Genomic DNA, 20,104 nt, shown 5'->3' with positions numbered 1-20,104 from the left:
CTGATATGGCTTCTGCTTACTCAATCAGAACTCTGGGCCAATCTTTCTTAATGCTGATATGTTTCTTGGTTTTTAAAAAAAAAACAACCCACAAAACCAAATGATGGACAAGAAAGATGTCATGGAACAAAGGGCTAAAATTAAAACAAATAGAGAAAACTGGAAGCTTATGAGCCAATCAAACTGCATATGGTAAGAAGAATACACTGTAAAAATTTTATGATAATTTGATGACAAATGAAGATGTTACAACTGGAAGTTAATTTTCCATGGAAACCAACAGTATGAAAATAATTATCATAACAGCCAAAATTTATATAAAAATAAAACAAAAGGGGTTTTAATAGCTAATGTTAAGTTTAAAATAAAAGCTATTTTTTCCCATTCATCCCTGCAGATACATTTATTTTTGCCTTAAAACAAAACATCACTATATTACAGAATGCAGAACTTAGATGCAGAAGTCTTTAACCAAGGAGTAAAAAAGATTCACCACTGTTCCAACTAAGAAAATATTGTTATTATTAGTAGGTAATCTCAATGCACTCCCCAAACTGTTAGATACCTTAAGAAATAACTTCTAAGAATATTTTCTACAACAAAGGAAGTAAAACCAATAATATCCAGTTCAAAGAGTTTCATCTTAATTATTTCATCATATACAAGACTATGAGCTGTCCTGAGGATAAAGTAGGAACCACGTCAAGTTCTGAAGCTCCTGGTCCACAACAGTAAGGATGCTCTTCATCAGGAGTTTGAAACCTATAGAAGGACCCAGATCTTCCAGCAGCCAGTGAAGGTGATACTGCCCAGCCATCTTTGTATGTTTAATGCAATGCTGTTGGAATAACTGTTGAATATTTCAAAACTGAATGGAAGGATGTACAGATGGATGGGTGGGTGAGTGACTCTAGAAGAATATTTTAATCTGGGATTAATTGCAGCTAACGTCATGATTCTTCCAAATGTCACACTTCTTTCCACCTTATGCAATGGTCTTGTGGGCCAGTATCTTGGGTCAAAATCAAATACAGCATAATAAAGGATGGGCCAACTTTTCTGAATAACATCCAAGGAGGCCATTACTTAGGAATTCCTCATTAAGATACTGAGTTTTAACAAGTTTATACTGTATAGCACAGGGAAATATATACAAGATCTTGTGATAGCTCATGGTGGAAAAGAATGTGGAAATGAATATATGTATATTCATGTATGACTGAAAAATTGTGCTCTACACCAGAAATTGACACAACATTGTAAACTGACTATAACTCAAAAAAAAGATATCCAGTTTGATAGTTTTATATTCATGTGTAATAGAATTACCAAATTCTTTTGTCCTGCCTTTCTTCCCCACCCCCTCAATAAAAGGAAAACATGATTCCAGCAAAAATGAAACAGAAGAATTATAATTTATTCATTAACTATTTATTAGTATTATTAGTATTAGTATAAGGTCCTGAATGAAAGAGACAGGGTCTCATCCTTGTGGACCTTACATGCTGAGTTATAAACACATTTTTAAAAGTGCAAACTCATTAGTAACCAAAGAAATGCAAGTTGAAACAAAAAGGTACAGAGTAGTAACAACTAAACATTGTAAAGCTCCCCACGTGGTAAAGGGTCAAGAGAAATGGACACTCTCATATTTTGGTAGTAGGAAGATGAATTGGTGAAAGATACAGTAATTTGGCATACGTATTAAAAAAAATCTTTTGTCTCAGTAAGCTTACCCCTAGGGACTTATTGTAAGAGAATGAATGACTGGAGATACAAAGTATTATAAAAAAATGCTCATTAAAGTATCAGTTAAATTTTGGTATATTCAAATGGTATACTCACAATGTGTATAAGGCAGGTCCATTTTTTTATACTTAAATAAATTTTATAATTTACAGGGGTTTTATACTTAAAGACAAGTTGTGAGAATAGTAAGGCGTTCCCATACACCCTGCATCCGGTCTCCTCTGTAATTAACCTCTTACACTAGGACGGTACACTTGTCACAATGAATGATCGAGCTCTGTTACGATATTCACACTTCCCTAGTTTTGACTCGGTGTCCTCCTCCTGTTCCAGGATCACATTCAGGACACTACACTACATGTAGTTGTCACGTCGCCTTAGGCTCCTCTTGGCTGGGACAGTTTCTCAGATTTTCTTTGGTTATGACGCCCTTGACGGTTTTGAGGAGTACTGGCCAGGTATTTCATAGAATGTCCCTCAATCGGGGTTCATCTCATGTTTTTCTCATGACTATACTGAGGTTACGGGTTTTGGGGAGGAAGACCACAGAGGTCTAAGCCATTCTCATCACGTCATAGCAAGGGACACGCAATCAACATAAACTTAACGCTGTCCATGTTAATTTTGGTAGTGCTCAGGTAGTGTTTGTCAAGTTTCTCCCCTTATTTCCATAATGTACTCTCTCTAAGGAAGTCACTAAATAATTATTCAATCACTTATTTATATCAGTATGGACTCATGGATATTTATTTTTATAATCTGTATAAAGTAAATGCATTGTGTACTATTCCACATTTATAGCACAACCTAATGCTTCCTAATTTGGGCACTACAAAATGCTCCAGGATTGTTATGTATTTCCCAGCCCTATAATCAGCCATTTGTCCAAAAAATCCTGGCTCCTTTTTTTTGGAGAATGGTGCTAAAAATAAGATCTGGGTGTCGGGGATGCTTGTTGCTACTGGGGTGTCATGGCTTTTAGGTCCTCTTAGCTGAGAGAGCAAGAAACTTGTGTGTGTGTGTGTGCGTGTGATTACACACACATCTACACCTGCACATATAAACACAGGTTATCAACACATGTATACACATATATGCATACAAATATATACTTGCCCATATGTGTGTGTATGTTTACAAATATGGATACACACATCCATCAATATTTCTGCATGTACCCACCTGTATCTACATTTGACTAAGCATTAATTCACACTAATGTCCCCAGCTCTAGTCTACTGCTGCAGGATGCTTCTAGCCACCTCCCCATGTGTGTCTGTAGCCTCTTACTCCGACAGTAAGGAACCTGGCTCCACCATCCAGGAGCCACTAATTCATTAATTACAGTGTTTTCAGAATTGTGAAATCTTAGCTCCGTTGCAAAACAAGTGCATAGTGCTTCTGTAAAGTTTCTTCTTACTTTCAGTCCTACAATCTCCATTCATTTCCAAAGTTACTTAGGTCAGCACATTTCTTCCCCCATCTTCTTCAGCGAGGTTATTTCATATATTTGTAATACTCTTAGATCCTTTTGTCAGCCTACATTCTATCCTGCGATCCCCTGATCTCAATGTTTTTTTTTTAATTTGCAAACATTAAAGTTCACTCTCTTTATTATAAAGTTCTATGACTTTTGACAAATGCATAGTATCATGTACCTACCACTGTAATATCATACAGAATAGTTTCACCACTCTAAAAATTTCTGTTTCACCTACTCAGCCCTCTTCCTCCCACAGACCCGTGGAAACCACAAACCTGTTTACCATCTCTATGGTTTTGGCTTTTTGAGAAAGTCATATACGCAGAATCGTATCATATGTAATGTACCGTTTTGACTATATTCTTTCCCTGAGAAATGTGCACTTAAGACTCACCCGTGTGCTTCCATGGCTTGGTAGCTCATTTCTTTTTCTCACTGACTCATATCCCATCGTGTGGATGTACCACAGTTTGTTCATTCACCCACTGCAGGACACCTTGATTGCTTCCAACTTTCGGTGATTATGAACAAAGCTAGTATCAGCATCCATGTGAAGGGTTTTGTGGGGTCACACTCTTTCAAATCTAGAAGCATGATTGCTGGACATATAGTAAGACAATGTACAGCTTTGTAAGAAGTTCAGGTCCATTTTTGTCCAGAAAAAGCTTGTATTTCTAACTGCTTGGGCATAAAAACAAACAGTTGTGATGGGATTTATGACTGTTTATTTTTGTATTCATTTTTGCATTTTCCCCAGAATGTTCTGAAGTCATTCGAGCAAGCAGCACATTTATAATCAGGGAAAAGTTAATTTAGGATAATTAACAGGAGTAAAGCAAAGCCAACGGCTCCATGTTGTTTCCGTTCCACGAGCCCCGCAGCCCCTGGCCAGCAGGGCGCTCTGACGCGCGCGGAGGCACCGCAGGTCGCGGGGAGCACTTCCCTACAAGGAGATGGTCTGTTCCCGCCCCACAGCTGGTGCTCCCTGACACTGCCTTCAGCCGCTGTGTGTCTCCGATGCAGGAGAATAACGGAACCCTGGCCAGACACCCGGAGTCCCGTCAGGGTCCCTGCGCTCCCCTGCTACCAAGGACCCTTCTGCCTTGCTTTGAAGCCAACCGTGACCTCATTTTCCAGTTCCAGTCACCGGATTCCTGTCTTGGAGGCGCTGAGGGTCTAAGCTGAGGGTCTAAGTGCCCTCAACTGTACTAACCCATAAAGTATATTTTTAGAAAAAGGTTTGCCTCCAATTAAGCAAGCCCTCAAATGATCTAGTTACGAGCAGAAGTTTGTCAGTAAATGGAAATCTGCAGTATAACCTCACACTCTGACATGAACAACAAAATAACAGAAAAATGAAGCCAGCTCATTAAGTTCAGGAAAATACATTTGTCATTACCAATGGTTTTAATTTTCAAAGTAGGAGGACAGCTGGCATCTATTGTCATCCGGAGTAAATAAACTAGATCTACTGTGAACACGAAGCAGGCAGTTACAGTGGCACCTTCGTGTATCTATTATAATGTGACAAGCCAGACCGTACATCCTCTTCCTTCCAAAGAAGAAGTATGAATTTTTTATGCCTGGTTGTTTATTTCCAGCTTCTCTGAATGATAGGAATAGAATCCTTTGTCAGAATTACCAAGAATCTTTCAGAAACAACCCATGAGGCTGGTGGGTCCTGTGTCTCTGTTAATACTGGGTATTATTTACGCACCAAAGAGTCCAGGAGAAGAGACACTTTGCAAAGCCCGGACTCTTGGAGACATTATGGTTTCTTTCGATACTCTTACCTTCTAGGCATAAATTATTAATGTCGGTTAAAGCTACCCCTACTACTGGCTACTGAGTTGGCCAACTGATGAGTGCAACTTACATGCTTCGGTTTTATTTTTAGCATCACATGGGAGATAAGAGACTTCCATGAACAACTTGCAGAAAAGGCACCACTGTGCTGTATTGTTCTAGGCACTCTAATGGGTGGTGGGCCCTCCGTGGCCTTCTCCCTTGTCACTCATCTCCCTCCAAATCCACTGGGTAAAAAAAATGCCCGTGCTAAAACAGCGGCACAAATAAATCCAATATCCAAAATGACTGGGCAGACCAAACAGAATCAAGGTTTGAAGAGGACTTTTTCCCCTTTTCCACTTGAATTACTACGGCCTGGCTCTTGGAGAAGAGGCCCCAAATTGAAACCTAAGGTATTGTTCGTGTTGGCTACACTGGGAAGGTTTCAGAGGACAAACCAGAAGCTATGCTCTTCTGGGCAGGAGAGGGTTAGGAGGAACTAGGTTCGACAACTTTTAGCCAGCACCTTGCATCCAAGGAAGGCGTACTTCAAAGCAATCACGTTTTATGACAATGCTGGGAAACGGAGAGTCATTCGTGGGCTGCCCGTGCGGTGGGAGTGGCGCCTTCCCCGGGAACTACGCTCAGCACCCCAGCATCAAGCATCAAGCCGCTGTAGCTCTGAACTGCGCCTGTGCTTTATCTCGGTTTATTTTGTGCTTCCATAAACAAGGTGTGTCCTAAAGTGACTGCTTCTCTGCTTGACACCATTTCAGTCTACAGAAGGTTTTATCGGAACACTGCTTTTGGATATCAGGGGGAATCGGCGTACACTTTAATATTGCCCTTTCTTCCTGGGAGAAAGAAGTGTGCTATGATAGTGTAAGCCTTTCTTCAAGGGGAATAGGTATCAACTCTAACTTGGAACCAGAAGAATGCTGTTCCTTAACTTTGTTTCCACCATGAAATAGCAACTAACCTCAGAAATGAATCCAGGTGTCCTCTGAACTAGTGGCAACAATCACTATAATTTGTATTGGACTTTATGTTTACAAAGCACTTTGTGGGCATTCTTTCATTCTCATAACACTCTGTTCCTGAATCAGGAACTTTGTTTCTGCTCAACACTTGAAACTTAGAAGGTTGATCTGACAAATCCCTCATTCTTAGTGAATCAGACTCTACCCCTGCTCTGCTCTAAACTCCCACAGTGCCAGGACCTGAATGTGCCTGGCTCAAGTAACACAGAAATGCTAGTTGGACAACAGATGTCTTTCAAGATTGATGAAGAGATAGCATTCTGCCCTCCTATGCCTTTTATGCCTCAACAAACAAAATACAAGAGAATGGTAACACCCAAATGAAAGCTCATGTGAGCTACTCCCTTCAGAAACTAAAAGGTTCAGGTAGATGGGGTCCGGGGTCCCGAAGCTGTTCCTCTAATTACCTGGAAGAACCTGAGGCTGATGTCAACGTCACACACATGAGAGAACAGGAAACGGGAATGAAACCACTGAGTTAGAAGCAGAGAATGTGGGGGAACAGTCTTGTGCTAAAGTGATGTTTACGAACTGCTCTAGGAAGAGGTTCTCCTGTCTAATCTGATACTCTCAGGACGACTCCCCAACTGCACTTTGGCTTGGGAACCCTCAATCTTCCAGAACTTCCACAAACTAGGAAGTAACTCCTTCAAGTCCAAATCCTACCCCCCCCGCCGCCCTGCCCCCCACAACCCATTTCAGCCCCAGCCTGGGCTCAAATCCAACCTGCACCTTGGAGGAGGGAGGGGAGGCGAAAAGAGGTGCTGTATATGGCTTGACCCTTTGTCTGTAATATCAGCTTACTCTTGTTGGTTTATTTCCCCTTATTCTCAAGAGTGCTAGGAATGGTTAAATGACTTGGGAAATTGGGACATTCTGAAATCATGGTCTTTTGCCTTATTTAGTCTCTGAAAATAATGATTTGACCTTCCATTTGAGATGAGCGCTCAGAGATAAAGTCATTCCTAAGGGCACCAAGAATAACCTTTCTACAGAAAAGTCAGTTTTGCTATTATGTTGGCTGCTCTGTAGAGTCATAGGATAAGTAAACAGTTGTTAAAAAGAAGAGTTTAAACTGACTCTTAGAGGCTGCCTAATTATGAGACCATCTAGATGGGAGTTAATGTATCTTCTTACAGTGAACGATGTTGAGTCAAAGTTTACAACGTTCATTCCCACGCCTTTCAGTCCTCACGGGTATTCTCTAGAGATGAGAGTGGCATGGTGACTGTGGTCCCGAGCACTTAGCTCCCCTCCTGACCTGCAGGCACCGAGCTCGGCTGCGGACGACTCTCTGGTTTGTTCCAGGCTGTCAGTCACTGCAGCGCTCTGGAGAACACTGGCCCTCTCCAGGCGCTGCTTCACCCACAGCCCATCTGGCAGGTCAGGGCCATGCCCCAGTTTTCACCAGCTGAATGCCACTGCTCCAAACAGAACGCTGGGAGGTTTCTGGAGCATTTCCTCTTATCGAACACACCTCCTATCTCTAAACCTTCAATTTTTTTGCAACTGGATATCCTGATGTTTGTTGGAAATGTAATGCCCTGGAGATACATATGGAAGCTCTCACAAAGCCCACAGGCAGGAAGAGGGTGTAGCCACACCTAACCTTGATTCCATTCTCCTGTTCCATTTAACCCCTTTAGAACGCTCTGTGTTTCATTTTGTCATTTGATTGTATTCAAAGACTGGTGACTTAGACAAGCATGTTTCAACTCAGTCTTCAACTCTCTGGATAAGACTGAAATCAAAAGCTCACCCAACCATGATTTGTGTCATCCGATAGAAGAGAATCTTCTCATTTATACAAAGATTTCCAGAAATAACGACTCAAAAACCATTGTAATACATGTAAGTCGAGGAAATACACACCAAACCCCAAAATAAATCCAAAAGAAACCCAACATCAAATGATCAATTAATTCCTAAGGGAGGATGGCTTAAGAATGGCAAATGTCAATCAAGGAGAATGTGATCATGTTTTAGCATCTAGCAGGAGGAGGGAGCATTTCAGAACTAAATCTGGAATGTCTTTTATTTGTCAAGATACTTTGGAGAGGGAAGCAGACTGAATACTGCCACGTCTGGAGCAATTTGCCTTTAAATTATTTACATGTAAAACTATTAACCTAAATAAAATGAAGCTGTGTGATCCTTGAGCTTCCTTGAGGTTGCCTTCTGTTAATCAGATACCTGAGAATGATGTAAAACTGAGGACATTAAAGGTCATGAAAAAAAGACATAACCCTCCTTCATTCCAGATCCCCAAGTAACCAAGAAGTAAAAGCCAGAGTTTTGTTACTATTTTCCACTTCTTTAAAAATCATGTTTAAATCACACAAATAATACACTTATATTTTCTTTAAAAATTAAAAATATTGAGTTTAAGGATAAAAATCCCCTTTCATCACCACACCCAATTCTTTCTCATCCTTCCCACCCAATCCAACTCCACTATTGACAACAGCCCAACAATGGCATTTTCTATGCCAGAAACTGTGCTAAGAGTTTACAGGAATGTCTTATTTAATTTTCACAACTTCCGGCTAAAGTGGGTTCAATTATTGTCCCTATTTTGTAGAGGAGGAAACCCAGCCGTGGCATGCTTACACCCCTCATTAACTCAGGTGTCCAGTGCTGCTAGTCTGAGACACATCTCTCCAAGTTTTTCTATGGGTCCCTACACACAGAAAATGTAGTGTGTTGCTGTTTCGTTTTATTAAAAAAAACTTAAATGGTATCATATGATACACACCCAACCTACAATTTGCATTTCTCTGTGACGATTCATAAATTCTAACTCATTCCTTTTAACTGCTGTCTAGTGTACTACAGCTGGACCATCTTTCTATTGGCAAGCATGAAGGTTATTTTAAATTTTCCACTGAAAGAGACGATGCTGTAGTGAGTCTTGTGCAAGTTTCCTCACGCACACAGGCAGCTGGTTGGGTGGATACCAAGATAGGGAAGCCTTAGAGCATGGGTGTGCCTGTTTAGATTTTAATAGATACTGCTAAATTGTCCTCCGAGAGGTTTCCCACTAGTCTGTGTGTACACCGTTTCCTACGACCATGCCAAAATCTGATATTATCTATTTTCAAATTTTTGCCAACCTAAAGAATCATGTTTTAATATGCATTTCCCTGATTACAATAAAAGTTGCATTGAGCAACACCATCTGGACAGGTAATTAAATGATAAAGCGAGTTAAAATAGGGAAACATAAAATATGTGTGTGTGTGTGTGTATATATATATATATAAATAAAGTATATTACTTTATTTTAAAATACATAGATGTGTATTTCCCCTCCCATCTTTGAACACAAGGACAAAGCTTCTCAATTAATGAATCACTGACTAGGGTTCCACATACACTTTCTGCATTAACCACACCCTTATAATGCACATCTGAGACTCCCTGGTTTGGCTGCTTACGTGAAGTGAGGATGTAAAGACCTTGTGAAATAATCTGAGTGCAGAATTTAATTGAATTTAACCTCAAGGTTTCAGTAATGTGCCTTCATCAAGACTTTCCAAAGCATTTAATCTAATTTTCACTATAACAGCTCTCTTTCCACACTTGTGTTTCATTGGTTTACATATTACTTAACTAAAATTACATAATTACAATGACATTCAACCAGTATAAACAGGTTTGGAAAACATCATACGGGCTCTTGGAAAACATGCATCTAACTGAGAGAGCAAAATCACAGAGGTGTTCTAGAGAGCGGTCCGCCAGCCCCTGGGGAGCACAGCCCCGGCTGCAGCCAGCACCGCTCAGAGAGGACCTGTGGGAGTCTTTTAAGGCGGCAAGTTGGGTAAAAGAACAGCCATTGTACCAGTGATGCGGAACATCTTTTTATATGTTTATTGCCCGGTATCCTCCACTGTGAACCATCTGTTCATTTCAACTACCTATTTTTCTAATGGATTATCTTTTTCTTAATTATTTACAAGTGTTCTTTACAAATCCCAGAGACTAATCCTTTGTCTTTCATGTCATAAATATTTTTCTCTCAGGCTGTTGCCTATTAACTATTCTTTTGCAGTTATTCTGTTTTACAGAAGTCCTTAATTTTGATCTACTGCAATAAACTATTTTTCTGTCTTCAGAGCTTTTGCTATGTCATAAGAAAGCCTCCCTTTGCTAAGACTCTAAACATATTCTCCTATGTTTTCTCCTAATACTTCAATAATTTTATTATTCCTAGATTCTAGAGGAGGAACTTGAAGTTCAGAAGATTCATGTATTTGACCAAAATGATAAAGCTAGAAATAAGCTAGGATCCACATCGGTATATATTTACCTGTCATCTCCAAAGCCAACGCTGCTACTTTATACCGCCTTTCTGAAGAAGGAGTTAAAGTCTGAGAAGCAAAGTGAAATATATGGGTGTCCAACAGTGATGAAAATTGGATGAATGCACATCTTTGTGCTCAGAGCACATAAATTGTTGACATATAAATAAGTCATCACCAGCCACAGAAAACCAGCGTGATCTCCTCTATCCATAGAACCTGTGGTCCAAGGGCCCAAGTGACTAGAGATCGAAATATAATTGAGCAACTACTAGGTACAAACCAACCTAGAGGTCCAGCTACTCTTACTCATACATTCACTCATCCATTCAAGCAAACAAAAATATACTGAACTCCCAGCACGTCCCAGGCAATGCTCCTGTGCTCCACACACTCACGCATGTGGACTTTGCTAGACTCCTGTGCATGAATGTTCTGTAAATTCCTAAAGCTTTGCTTGCTCAAAACCAACCTCTGCATTTGCAGTGTACCTTGAGTTGTGGTCATTTAGGTTGCATGCCTTCTATCTGCTGCCAGGAAGTGAGCTCCCTAGGGTGAGACTGGTCTGGTGCGCCTCTGTGTCCCCTAAAGCACAGAGCCTAAGGCCCTGGTGATGCAGGTGTTCTGTCAATGCGCTTACTACACTGTCCTGGGAGCGATGGCTTCACTTTCTCTCTTGTGGACCACACCTGATCTCGTAGGGGTGGGCAAGAACGAGTAATGAATAATGAGTGAATGAACACCTTATATTTTCGTCAAACACAATCTTCCTAGTGGTTTTACCATTTCACTGAGGTCACTATTTATTTTCACCACCACTGGTCATGTTTCCAGGGGGTCACAGTCTTGTGATTACCATGATCTCCTGATTCCTCTGTCTTCCATGAATATGTACAAAAAGCTGTCAAATCTTGTTGCTTCTGCTGCAACCATGCCTAAACCCTTTCCCTTCTCCCCCTCCACTACCTTGGTTTGGGTTCACTGTCTCTTGCAAAAACTATTATAAATGATCTCTCCCCCACCCCCCCCACCAACCCATGTACACCTGCTGATGCCACACAAACTTTCCTGAATCATAATCTCATTCTGCCAGTCCCTTGATTAAAATCTTCAAAGGCTCCCATCAATCCGCTGAACTGATTTCAGACCCCTCAGCTGGACATTAAGGCTCCATGTATGTATGACCCCACCTATGTTTTGATTCTAACTTCCCACTGCTACCCTACTGACCCCTTCTCCTCCTCCCTCCCACTCCCCAATCAAACAGGCCCATGTGCTTTTTATTGACTATATCTAGCTTTTCCTACCCCTGTTACTTCTGCCTGGGGTGGTACCCTCAGTCTGTCCTTTGAGGCCCATTGTAAACACAAACTCTTTCATGAAGTAGGTCCTGATGGTGCAACTGACAAGATATCTGCTGCCTTTGGTATCAGCAGCTCTCTGTGTTGCCTTCTTGGAATCAAGCTTGTCTTACGCATCTAATCCCGTTTTACTTATAGTCACTTGGTACTTACCTTGTTTACTGCAATACAAGCGCCTTGAGGTGTCTCAGTGGTTTTGTTATTTTTGTATTTTTCTGCAGAATCTGGTACAGAGCCTTGTACACAGAGGCACTCAGTAAGACACTGGTTGACCTGAACAGTTCCCTCGACTTTACTGTAAACTCCTTGAGGACAGTGACTTTAAGTACCCTGTGTCTCTCAATACAAGGTAAGAGCCTTGTGCACAACAAGTGCTCAAAACTTAAGTAATTTCATAGTTCCACAGCAAGAGTTTTCAAAACACATGTAACACTGGCATTAACCTGAAGTATTCACTTAAACATCTCTCACCAATTAACGTTGGTGAAATGAAAAGAAACACTGACTCTGACATTCTCCCTTCTTTTCATCTTACATGATAATGCCTAACTGGGTGCTGGTCAGGCACCAGGCACTGCTCTCAGAGTTCTGCAACAACCGTCTCATGTGACCCTCACAACAGTACGAGGAAGCACTGTCTTGTCCCCCAGTGGGGGGGCGGGAGGTTTGGAGAAGTGAAGTTCAATCCCATAAGGAGTAAGTAGCAGAGCAGAGATTTGAACCCAGGCAATTTCAGCCTCTCGAGCCCACGTGGTCACCATCAGGCCCTGTGCCTTGATTATGTCTGCCAACACCTTAATTTCAGCAGTTTGAGTAAATAAAAAACTTTTTAAAAATACTCCAACCTACATCTTAAAATCATTCTTTGAAACATAAAAACCTCTTGACTCAGATTATTTTAAAATAAATTGTTAAGTCTATTTCATCCACCTTCTAACGTAAGATTCAAATTTAGGAGGCCATTTGTTTCCTCCAACAACATGCATGGTCAATCCTTGACTGTGCATCCCCTCAAAACAGCAGTGACAAAGACAGCATGCTTCCAGATGACTGAAAACCCATGTACCTTGGGAAAGCAGTCTAGGAGTCTCAGAACCAAAAACAACCATTTAGTCCCCACTCCCCATGTAAGTCCTCATACCCTTGGAAACTCCTCTTGGTGGCCTGGACTCTGATTAGAATAAAGGGGTGTGGGGTTGACACAGAGAATCCACAGGTAAAATAGGCCAGAAACCCCCCCTTTTTGAAGCTCCATTCAGTCTGCATGGGAGAGCATGTGCACCACTCCCGGCCACAGGGCTGAAAAATACGCCAGCACCGAGAAGTTGATAGATTATGAAACTGGAAGAGAAGGAAACAAGTCGCACTGGCCCTCAGTATGGGCACCATTGAGAGAAAACTCACAAGCTGTAAGATAAAAGCTGTCGATTTCCTTGGGATTTCAGAGACACAAGCATGTGAAGTTGAGAGGGGCAGGGGCAGGGACATCCAAAAAAGGGCCATCGGCCGACTGGTCATCAGTGTCCCTCCAGCCTCCAGTGGAAATGTTATTATTAAGATGAGCTTTGTAACTCAGACTGAAATTATATCAAGTGAGGACAAACTCTGATTTTCAGTAAAATAAGGTAGAAAAATGACTACTGACGTTTCAACTACTCAGGCCTTCTATTTATCTATTCAAAGTAAAAAAAAAAAAAAATTCACATAAAAAGCCTGATGATATTAACACCAGTATTCAGTCATAGCTGCCTTGTTCTGGATTTAAGCGTTGATGTTAACACATACCATAGGCAGGATGAGGTTCTGTGGCTTAAGGGGTACCTTAAAATCCAAATCCCATGTATGAGGCAAGATTTTACGATAGAGTACTTTTGCTCCTTTAAAATGGTCTAAAATATTCTGTTGCTGGCATTTCAGTAGTTGGAGCTGCAGATCTTATTATGTTCAGAAGAGAACAGAGGAAAAAGAATAAGCCTATGATGCTCACTAGCTGAACACGGAAAACGACAGTCTTCCATCTTCCTGAGCCCTGGCTAGCATTCTGCCAACTCCCTCTGCTGCAGCAGAAATCGTAAAAGCAAAAACAAAGCACATGATGGGAAGAGGAGTTTAAGGCAAACGAAAATATTTCATGAGGTTGCAAGCTTCTTAAAAATATATTCCCTCCAACACGAAAAGACAGCACATCATGAATCCCAAAATAAAACAGAAAAGCCATTTTGCTACAATATAACTGAAGGAATGCATATTCTTAACAATCTGTAATCTCTTGAGAAGTCAGCAAAAAGGCCAATTTACTAAATGCTTTTTCAGAGATGGACTATTAAAGTGGAGACGTGCACTCATTCATGTTAGAGAAGGAGGTCCCCAACTGTCTGTTTCAGATCATTGCGATCCTCACGTGAACTCAAAACCCACGATACTTTAACACTGAGTGCGAAGTGGAGCTACCTTTAAAGTACCTTGTTTTCCTTCGGAAGGCAAGCTCCTTAACAGCACTACATGTTCAGAGTAATGAAACCGAGCCATTCGTTCAGATCTGGGTAAGAGTTAACAGAGGCAGAGAAAAAGGTACAATAATAACGGTCCTTCCCCCATAAACCTCAGTCCTACTCCGTGCTTTTTTCCTTTCAGTTCAACCACTTTGAAACACTAATAATCTTGCTCTATGTCCCCTGAAACATTCTCCATCAAGATTAAAGAAGGGCTGAATCAGAAACAAACAGGATACAGGAGTAACCGTGTCGCTTCCAGGCAAGCTATAAACAGCGGCAGCACGTTCAGGGCTCGGGTGCCGGTGTGCAAGTTACGGCTAAAACACGCAGTGCAGACTTCATTCCGACGCTGTCACCAAAATTCATTGTTATACGAGAAATTCAGTTCTTACCAAGTTTTCTTGGTTCCTGGCTGCTATTTTCTGCTCCTCTTCTGCCCCATTTTTCATGTATTTGACCTCTTCCACGGGTTTGATCCTATACTCGTCTGAGTACCAAAAAAAGAAAAGACATTTTATAACTTTTTTTCACAACGGTGGAGAAGTGTCAGTGAGAAAACCCCAACAGCATAATTTGTTAAGAGCCTTTTTCCCTGTGGCCTTTCCACGTGGTTCATCTGAGACAATCTGGAGGAAGCTTAACCAGCCTGTTTTTACGAGGTGCTCTCCTCTGTCCACTGGGAAAGGCTCAGGATCACGGAGGCAGCTAATGAAAGCTCTCCCCCTGGCCCGCTCGCAGCGAGCAGACGGTGGCAGAGCAAACCGGATATTCCATCTCTAAAGGTGGTCTGGAATCTATACACGGTAGGGCATATCACATAATGGTCTAAGCGGATTTTCTGCCTGTGGCGCAATGACATGCAGGACATTCACACCTTAATTTCTCTCTTTTGGGAAAGCACTGTTTAAGACTGAAGCACTTAACTGATCAACAGACGGACATAAACAATTGGAAACTGAAATTTTCCTACTGGTCATCCCCGTATTAAATGTGGAAGAATATGCAGTTATTTTCATATGATGCACACAGGCTTTAATTTAACCTCTCTGTGAAGTCACACATGCAGAGCCACAATAGCTCATGGACCTAACTGGTAGGTCTGTCAGTCAAGGCTGGGGAGCACAGTGGGCTACGGCTGGGACCTGGACTTGGCGACAGCCAGGGAGAGCACAGCAAATTCCAGTGTCAAAATACGTCACAGGACAAACGCGGGAATTAAACTTCCCCAGCGTAGTGGTTTGGTGGTGACATTTTTACCAGATTCCTGTCAATAGGAGATGACTTGGACACACTAAGGTCAGGGGTAGGTGTGACTCTGAGTCATCCTTAGTCCAGTGTGTCAGAAAAAAATCACAGAAATTATGGAATTAGCACATGTTATCAACCAACAAGCTGTTAACTGCCTAGTATATGGCGTGGAGTGATGCCTGTAACAGGCTACCTAACAGACAGAAGCCCATCATGAAGAAGCTGTGATGTATTTTCTTACTGTCTGTGGTTAATCTGGTGTCATGGCTGTATGCGTACATAATCCCCTCCCTTATTATTTTTAATACCATTTTCTACATGGTTCCAGGCTTCTTCATACTACTTCTTAACACACTGCCCCAAAAGATGTTTGTTACAGTAATATTTCTCCAAATAATTATGCTGTTCCAATGTTTCTCAAAATTCTCCTCCTTAGGAAAGTAATACATTTGCATATACTGGAATAAAGACTTCATTGTCATAGCTAAGCCAATTGTTTTTTCCATCTGACAGTTCAAAGTGGTGATTGATTCTGCTTCCTTCTAAAGAAATTAGAAAGACTGGTATGAGGTCACAGTAATGAGCCCTTTAGGAATACCACGTCCTAAATTTATCAACAAGTTAATCAATGGATTCTGATCCACCATTACAGCATACAAGAATTCGACATTCCGATTATAACTCAATAAAAAACATCAAAAAAAAAAAAAAGAATTCGACATTCCAATTTGGTATTCAGAAGAGAAAAAAATGAAAGTAAGTTAAATAAAATTGGCACATTTAATTAGAGATTACTTACTCAGAAGTTGGAAGAGCACTTGTTAATTGAAGAAAAAAAAAGACACTAATTATGCCTCCAATACAATTACATGGAGATAAAGATAAAGAAAAAAATAGTTAACTAACTTCAGTTTGTAACATTAATATTTATAAATGATGGTTCACTAGGATAATTACTAACATTTAACTGAGCTAAACTGTGATCTTTATTACTTACGGTGAGTCTCTAATTGTATCTAAATATAAATTACACACATACATATTTTTTAAAAACACAATTCTGGCGGATGCTATGATGTTTGCCCATAGGACATAAACCCTCACATGATTAAGATGAGGAAAGCACAGGATGTAAGGACCTAAGCAGAACCTTATGAAAAAGCCTTCTAAAGGCGATGGCTATTTACCTGCGGCACAACAAAGGTCCCTCCTGGAGAGGAGCTGCCCTGGCGTTGCCCACTGTCCCCGCCCGCCCCCCAAGCCACAGCCCCCTGCAGGCACGCTCTAAGCAGACCAGTGACATTCAGTCTTCATTCTCTTTTTATCCCTCCAGGGAACGCAACTGACTTGAAAGTGGTAGACAGGCTATTAATATTTTTCTAATATTTTTCTTCAATGAAATGGAAAAGCTTCTGGTTACATTACTTTCGAAGCAGCATTTTCGCACATGTGGACTTTTTATAACATCACCAGTTTAGAAAGGGGATAGGCTTTAGTGGGTCATTAGCAAATGCAGCTGGCTAGCCAACGCTGTCTTAGTGGAACATGCTCTGACCAGATAAAAAAGAAAGGAAAAACAAACAGCTACGCCTGCAAAGCCAGACCTATCCTTATTACTTACACAACACACGGCACAGAATCTCTCATGGTATATAGCAACAAAGCCAGCCAGACCCTCAGATAAACCAGCACTTGCACAAAGCAAATACTTAGAAACGGTCTGTCAGATCTCTCAAAGGCTGGTGCCGGGAGTGAAAATGCCCATCTGGAAACAGACAACTCGTCAACCAACGTGTCACACATTTCCATGGCGATGCATCCGTCAGAAACGGCGCTCACCAATGGGCCTCCGTGCAGACAAACGGAGCATTTCGGGTTATGACAGTGACACAACCACGATGGAAATCCATTTTCCCTTTTGTTTAGGGCACAGGGGGGAGAATGCGGGACTGCAGGCTCCTTTCATGAGACCCACACTGAGGCAGTTAGCAGAGCCGCTGTTACAAGCCAGAGCACCCTGGCAGCAGAGCCATGTGCCAGCTTGATTAGGAGGAGGGAGAAGCAGACCGTCCTCCCGCTTCCTCACATCTGCTCCCAGTTTTTTGCTTCCTGTTGATCTTGTCAGGTGGCTTATTAAAGTGCACGTCAAGAACAGTGGGCTGACGCCCCGTTTCAAACCTGCTCCCTCTTCTCTCTGTAAACAACTGCAGGCCGTGCTAGTCAACATAGATCAGGGGAACAAGCGATGCCGCGAGGATATTCTCAGCATTCCATCCCCCAGGTTCCATCAGAGAGGGGCCGCACTGTTTCTGTGGCAGCTCGAGCTGCTGAAGACACACTGTTTTCCACCAAATCTCTGCACCTCACTTTTGACGTAAACTATATCATATACACGTACATAGAAATTAAAGTTTTTAGAGCTAGGAGGGGGTCAATTGGTTGGACTTGCTTTAGATGGTAAGGAATCATACGATTTTCTGGATCCCGCCAATTCCTCCAGGGTCAGCAACTCACGGGTCCCTCTCCCATTCTCCCATGCTCTGCAGACAGACAATCTGCCACAAGGTTACATTTATAATAAATGGAACTGACTTTCAAATGAGTCCATTAGTTGGAGATGAGCGCTGGAGTGAGTTTTAAAGTGCCAGAATTATATAAATGTTAACAATTTTCATAGAAGTACACATCAGATGGGGAAGGAGGAAGAACTGCGAGAGTTCCAAAAGTGGTTCTCTCCAAGGTAAGCAGGGACCTTATAGTCGGTTGCTCCCCAGAACGGTGAAATCTGCATTTACTTTGTCACCTCCTCACTCAGTCGTCTTCTGATCAATGGCATGTGTACGATAATAAATCCCATCTTTTCCAGGACTGGATTTCCAATTTCAAAACCTCTGTGCTAAGGTTCTCGTATCAAAATAATCCAACATCTGGGCATCTTAACTGAATGCTCTGGATTGCTTTTTCACCCAGCATTTGCATGAAGATTCCCTGGTAGACTGATTTTATCATATGCCCAGGAAAACAGGAGGGCTTGGGCCGGGAGGCATAAGAAGTACTTACAAAAATAAACAAACCAATTAAAAGATTAAATTATCCTGTCTTATAGTAGAAACGCATTCCCCTTGGGTTTCTCCCATTGCTGAGCATCCTGTCTCCGCAGTTAACTAAATTCAAGCCCCCAAATCCTGGTACAACTTTAAATCCTTGCCTCGGATCTTTCTTTCTTTCTTTACCTGGGGAGATCCTTTGAAGAGCTGGGTATTCCCGGTGGCTGAGTCTCTGGAGCTAGAACGCCCAGCCACACGGCCCTGGGCACGTTACTCTTCCTCTCTGTGCCTCGGTTTCTCCATTTGTGAAGTGGGAATATTTACCGCACCTCATCTCACACGTAGGGTCATGTGAATGAATACGTGAAGACACCTGAAACAGTGCCTCGCCCGTCATAAATGCTCAGTAAGTGCTGGCTGCTGCTTTAGAAAATAGAAAAACTCTTGCTAGTTCCGGAGGGAACACTACCGCTAATGCACAAAGTCCATCAAGGTATAGAACCAGAAGAGCGCACTGTAGCTATCAATAAGTAGTTCAGCTGAAAACTGCAACTCCACTAGGTTAACAAGTAAGACAAGAGGCAGTGAGAAGGGGGAGTTACTGTCCGTGACAAGCCTTTAGTATTTTTAAACTATGTACATATATAGTACTTAAATTAAAATGCACATAATTTTAAAAGAACAACAAATGGCTTTGCTGATAGGAAGAGGAGTGGTCATTATCTGAGGGAAGCCAGGGTTACAACAAAATGATGCCCCTCTGTCTTCCTTTCCATCCTCACTCAGTTATTGCCACTGGCCCGGCTCCTCGTCTCCGCCTTCCTCGAGGGCACAAGAGTGGACAGGTCCAGCACAGGACAGGCAGAATGCCTGTTTTAGAGCAAGAAGGGTAGAGGCTGCTCTTTTAAAAAGCCACTTTGGAAGGAAAACCCTTTTCTGGAAGGACAAGGAGGCAGGACTCTACGGTGCCACAAACCCAGGAGGGAGTGCTGGGTCAGCTGCCTTGGGAAACGCAGCTCTGGCTTGGCAGAACTCCACCTCTCCAGCTGTTCAAGCCTCCATTCGTTTACTCATTCAACAAACATTCACTCAACGTCTGCCATGTCCAAGCCCTGGTCTTTCTCCGGGGCTCATCAGACGCTGTCTGGATGGACTAGATTCCTGTTTTTAAACAAAATCTTTTTCTAAAAAAGAGAAAAGAACCCAGACAGTTGACCTTGGTTCACACATGAATAAATACATTCCCTAATCACTATTTCAGTCTTGTTTGTCTGAGGCATCTTTTTTTTTTTTTCCCCTGCTGGATTATCCAATGAAGAAAAAAGATTTCCTATGGGGGGAAAACCCAATACCATTCTTTGCATTTCTGCATACAAGGGCAATGGGTGTGAAACTGCTCCTTCAAGCCGACCTTTTGAATGTGAGGTCCTCAATGTGGAATTCTTGGCTGACCTATATTCAGGCCTTTAAGCTAAAATTTGTATTATTCTCCCATCTGGGATTTCTTTCCCAGCCTCTCAGTTGGCTCAAAGACTATTGGAGCCCAAGTCTCACTATTTTTATGAAATCTTTTTCAATATCTTTGGTCT

At 41.8% G+C, this 20,104-nt stretch overlaps 1 protein-coding gene across 1 annotated transcript in view; it reads right to left on the bottom strand.

The window, feature by feature from the left end:
• The window catches only part of C23H1orf21 (chromosome 23 C1orf21 homolog), a 206,155-nt gene that overhangs the window by 78,813 nt on the left and 107,238 nt on the right, over positions 1–20,104 (bottom strand). Inside the window, exon 3 of the mRNA XM_031435601.2 lies at positions 14,613–14,707. Coding sequence (XP_031291461.1) covers positions 14,613–14,707 — 95 coding nt within the window. The remainder of the gene's footprint in view (positions 1–14,612; positions 14,708–20,104) is intronic.

Source organism: Camelus dromedarius, chromosome 23 (assembly GCF_036321535.1).
Source record: "Camelus dromedarius isolate mCamDro1 chromosome 23, mCamDro1.pat, whole genome shotgun sequence".
Lineage (NCBI taxonomy): Eukaryota > Metazoa > Chordata > Mammalia > Artiodactyla > Camelidae > Camelus > Camelus dromedarius.
This window is presented reverse-complemented; position numbering and strand designations above follow the sequence as displayed.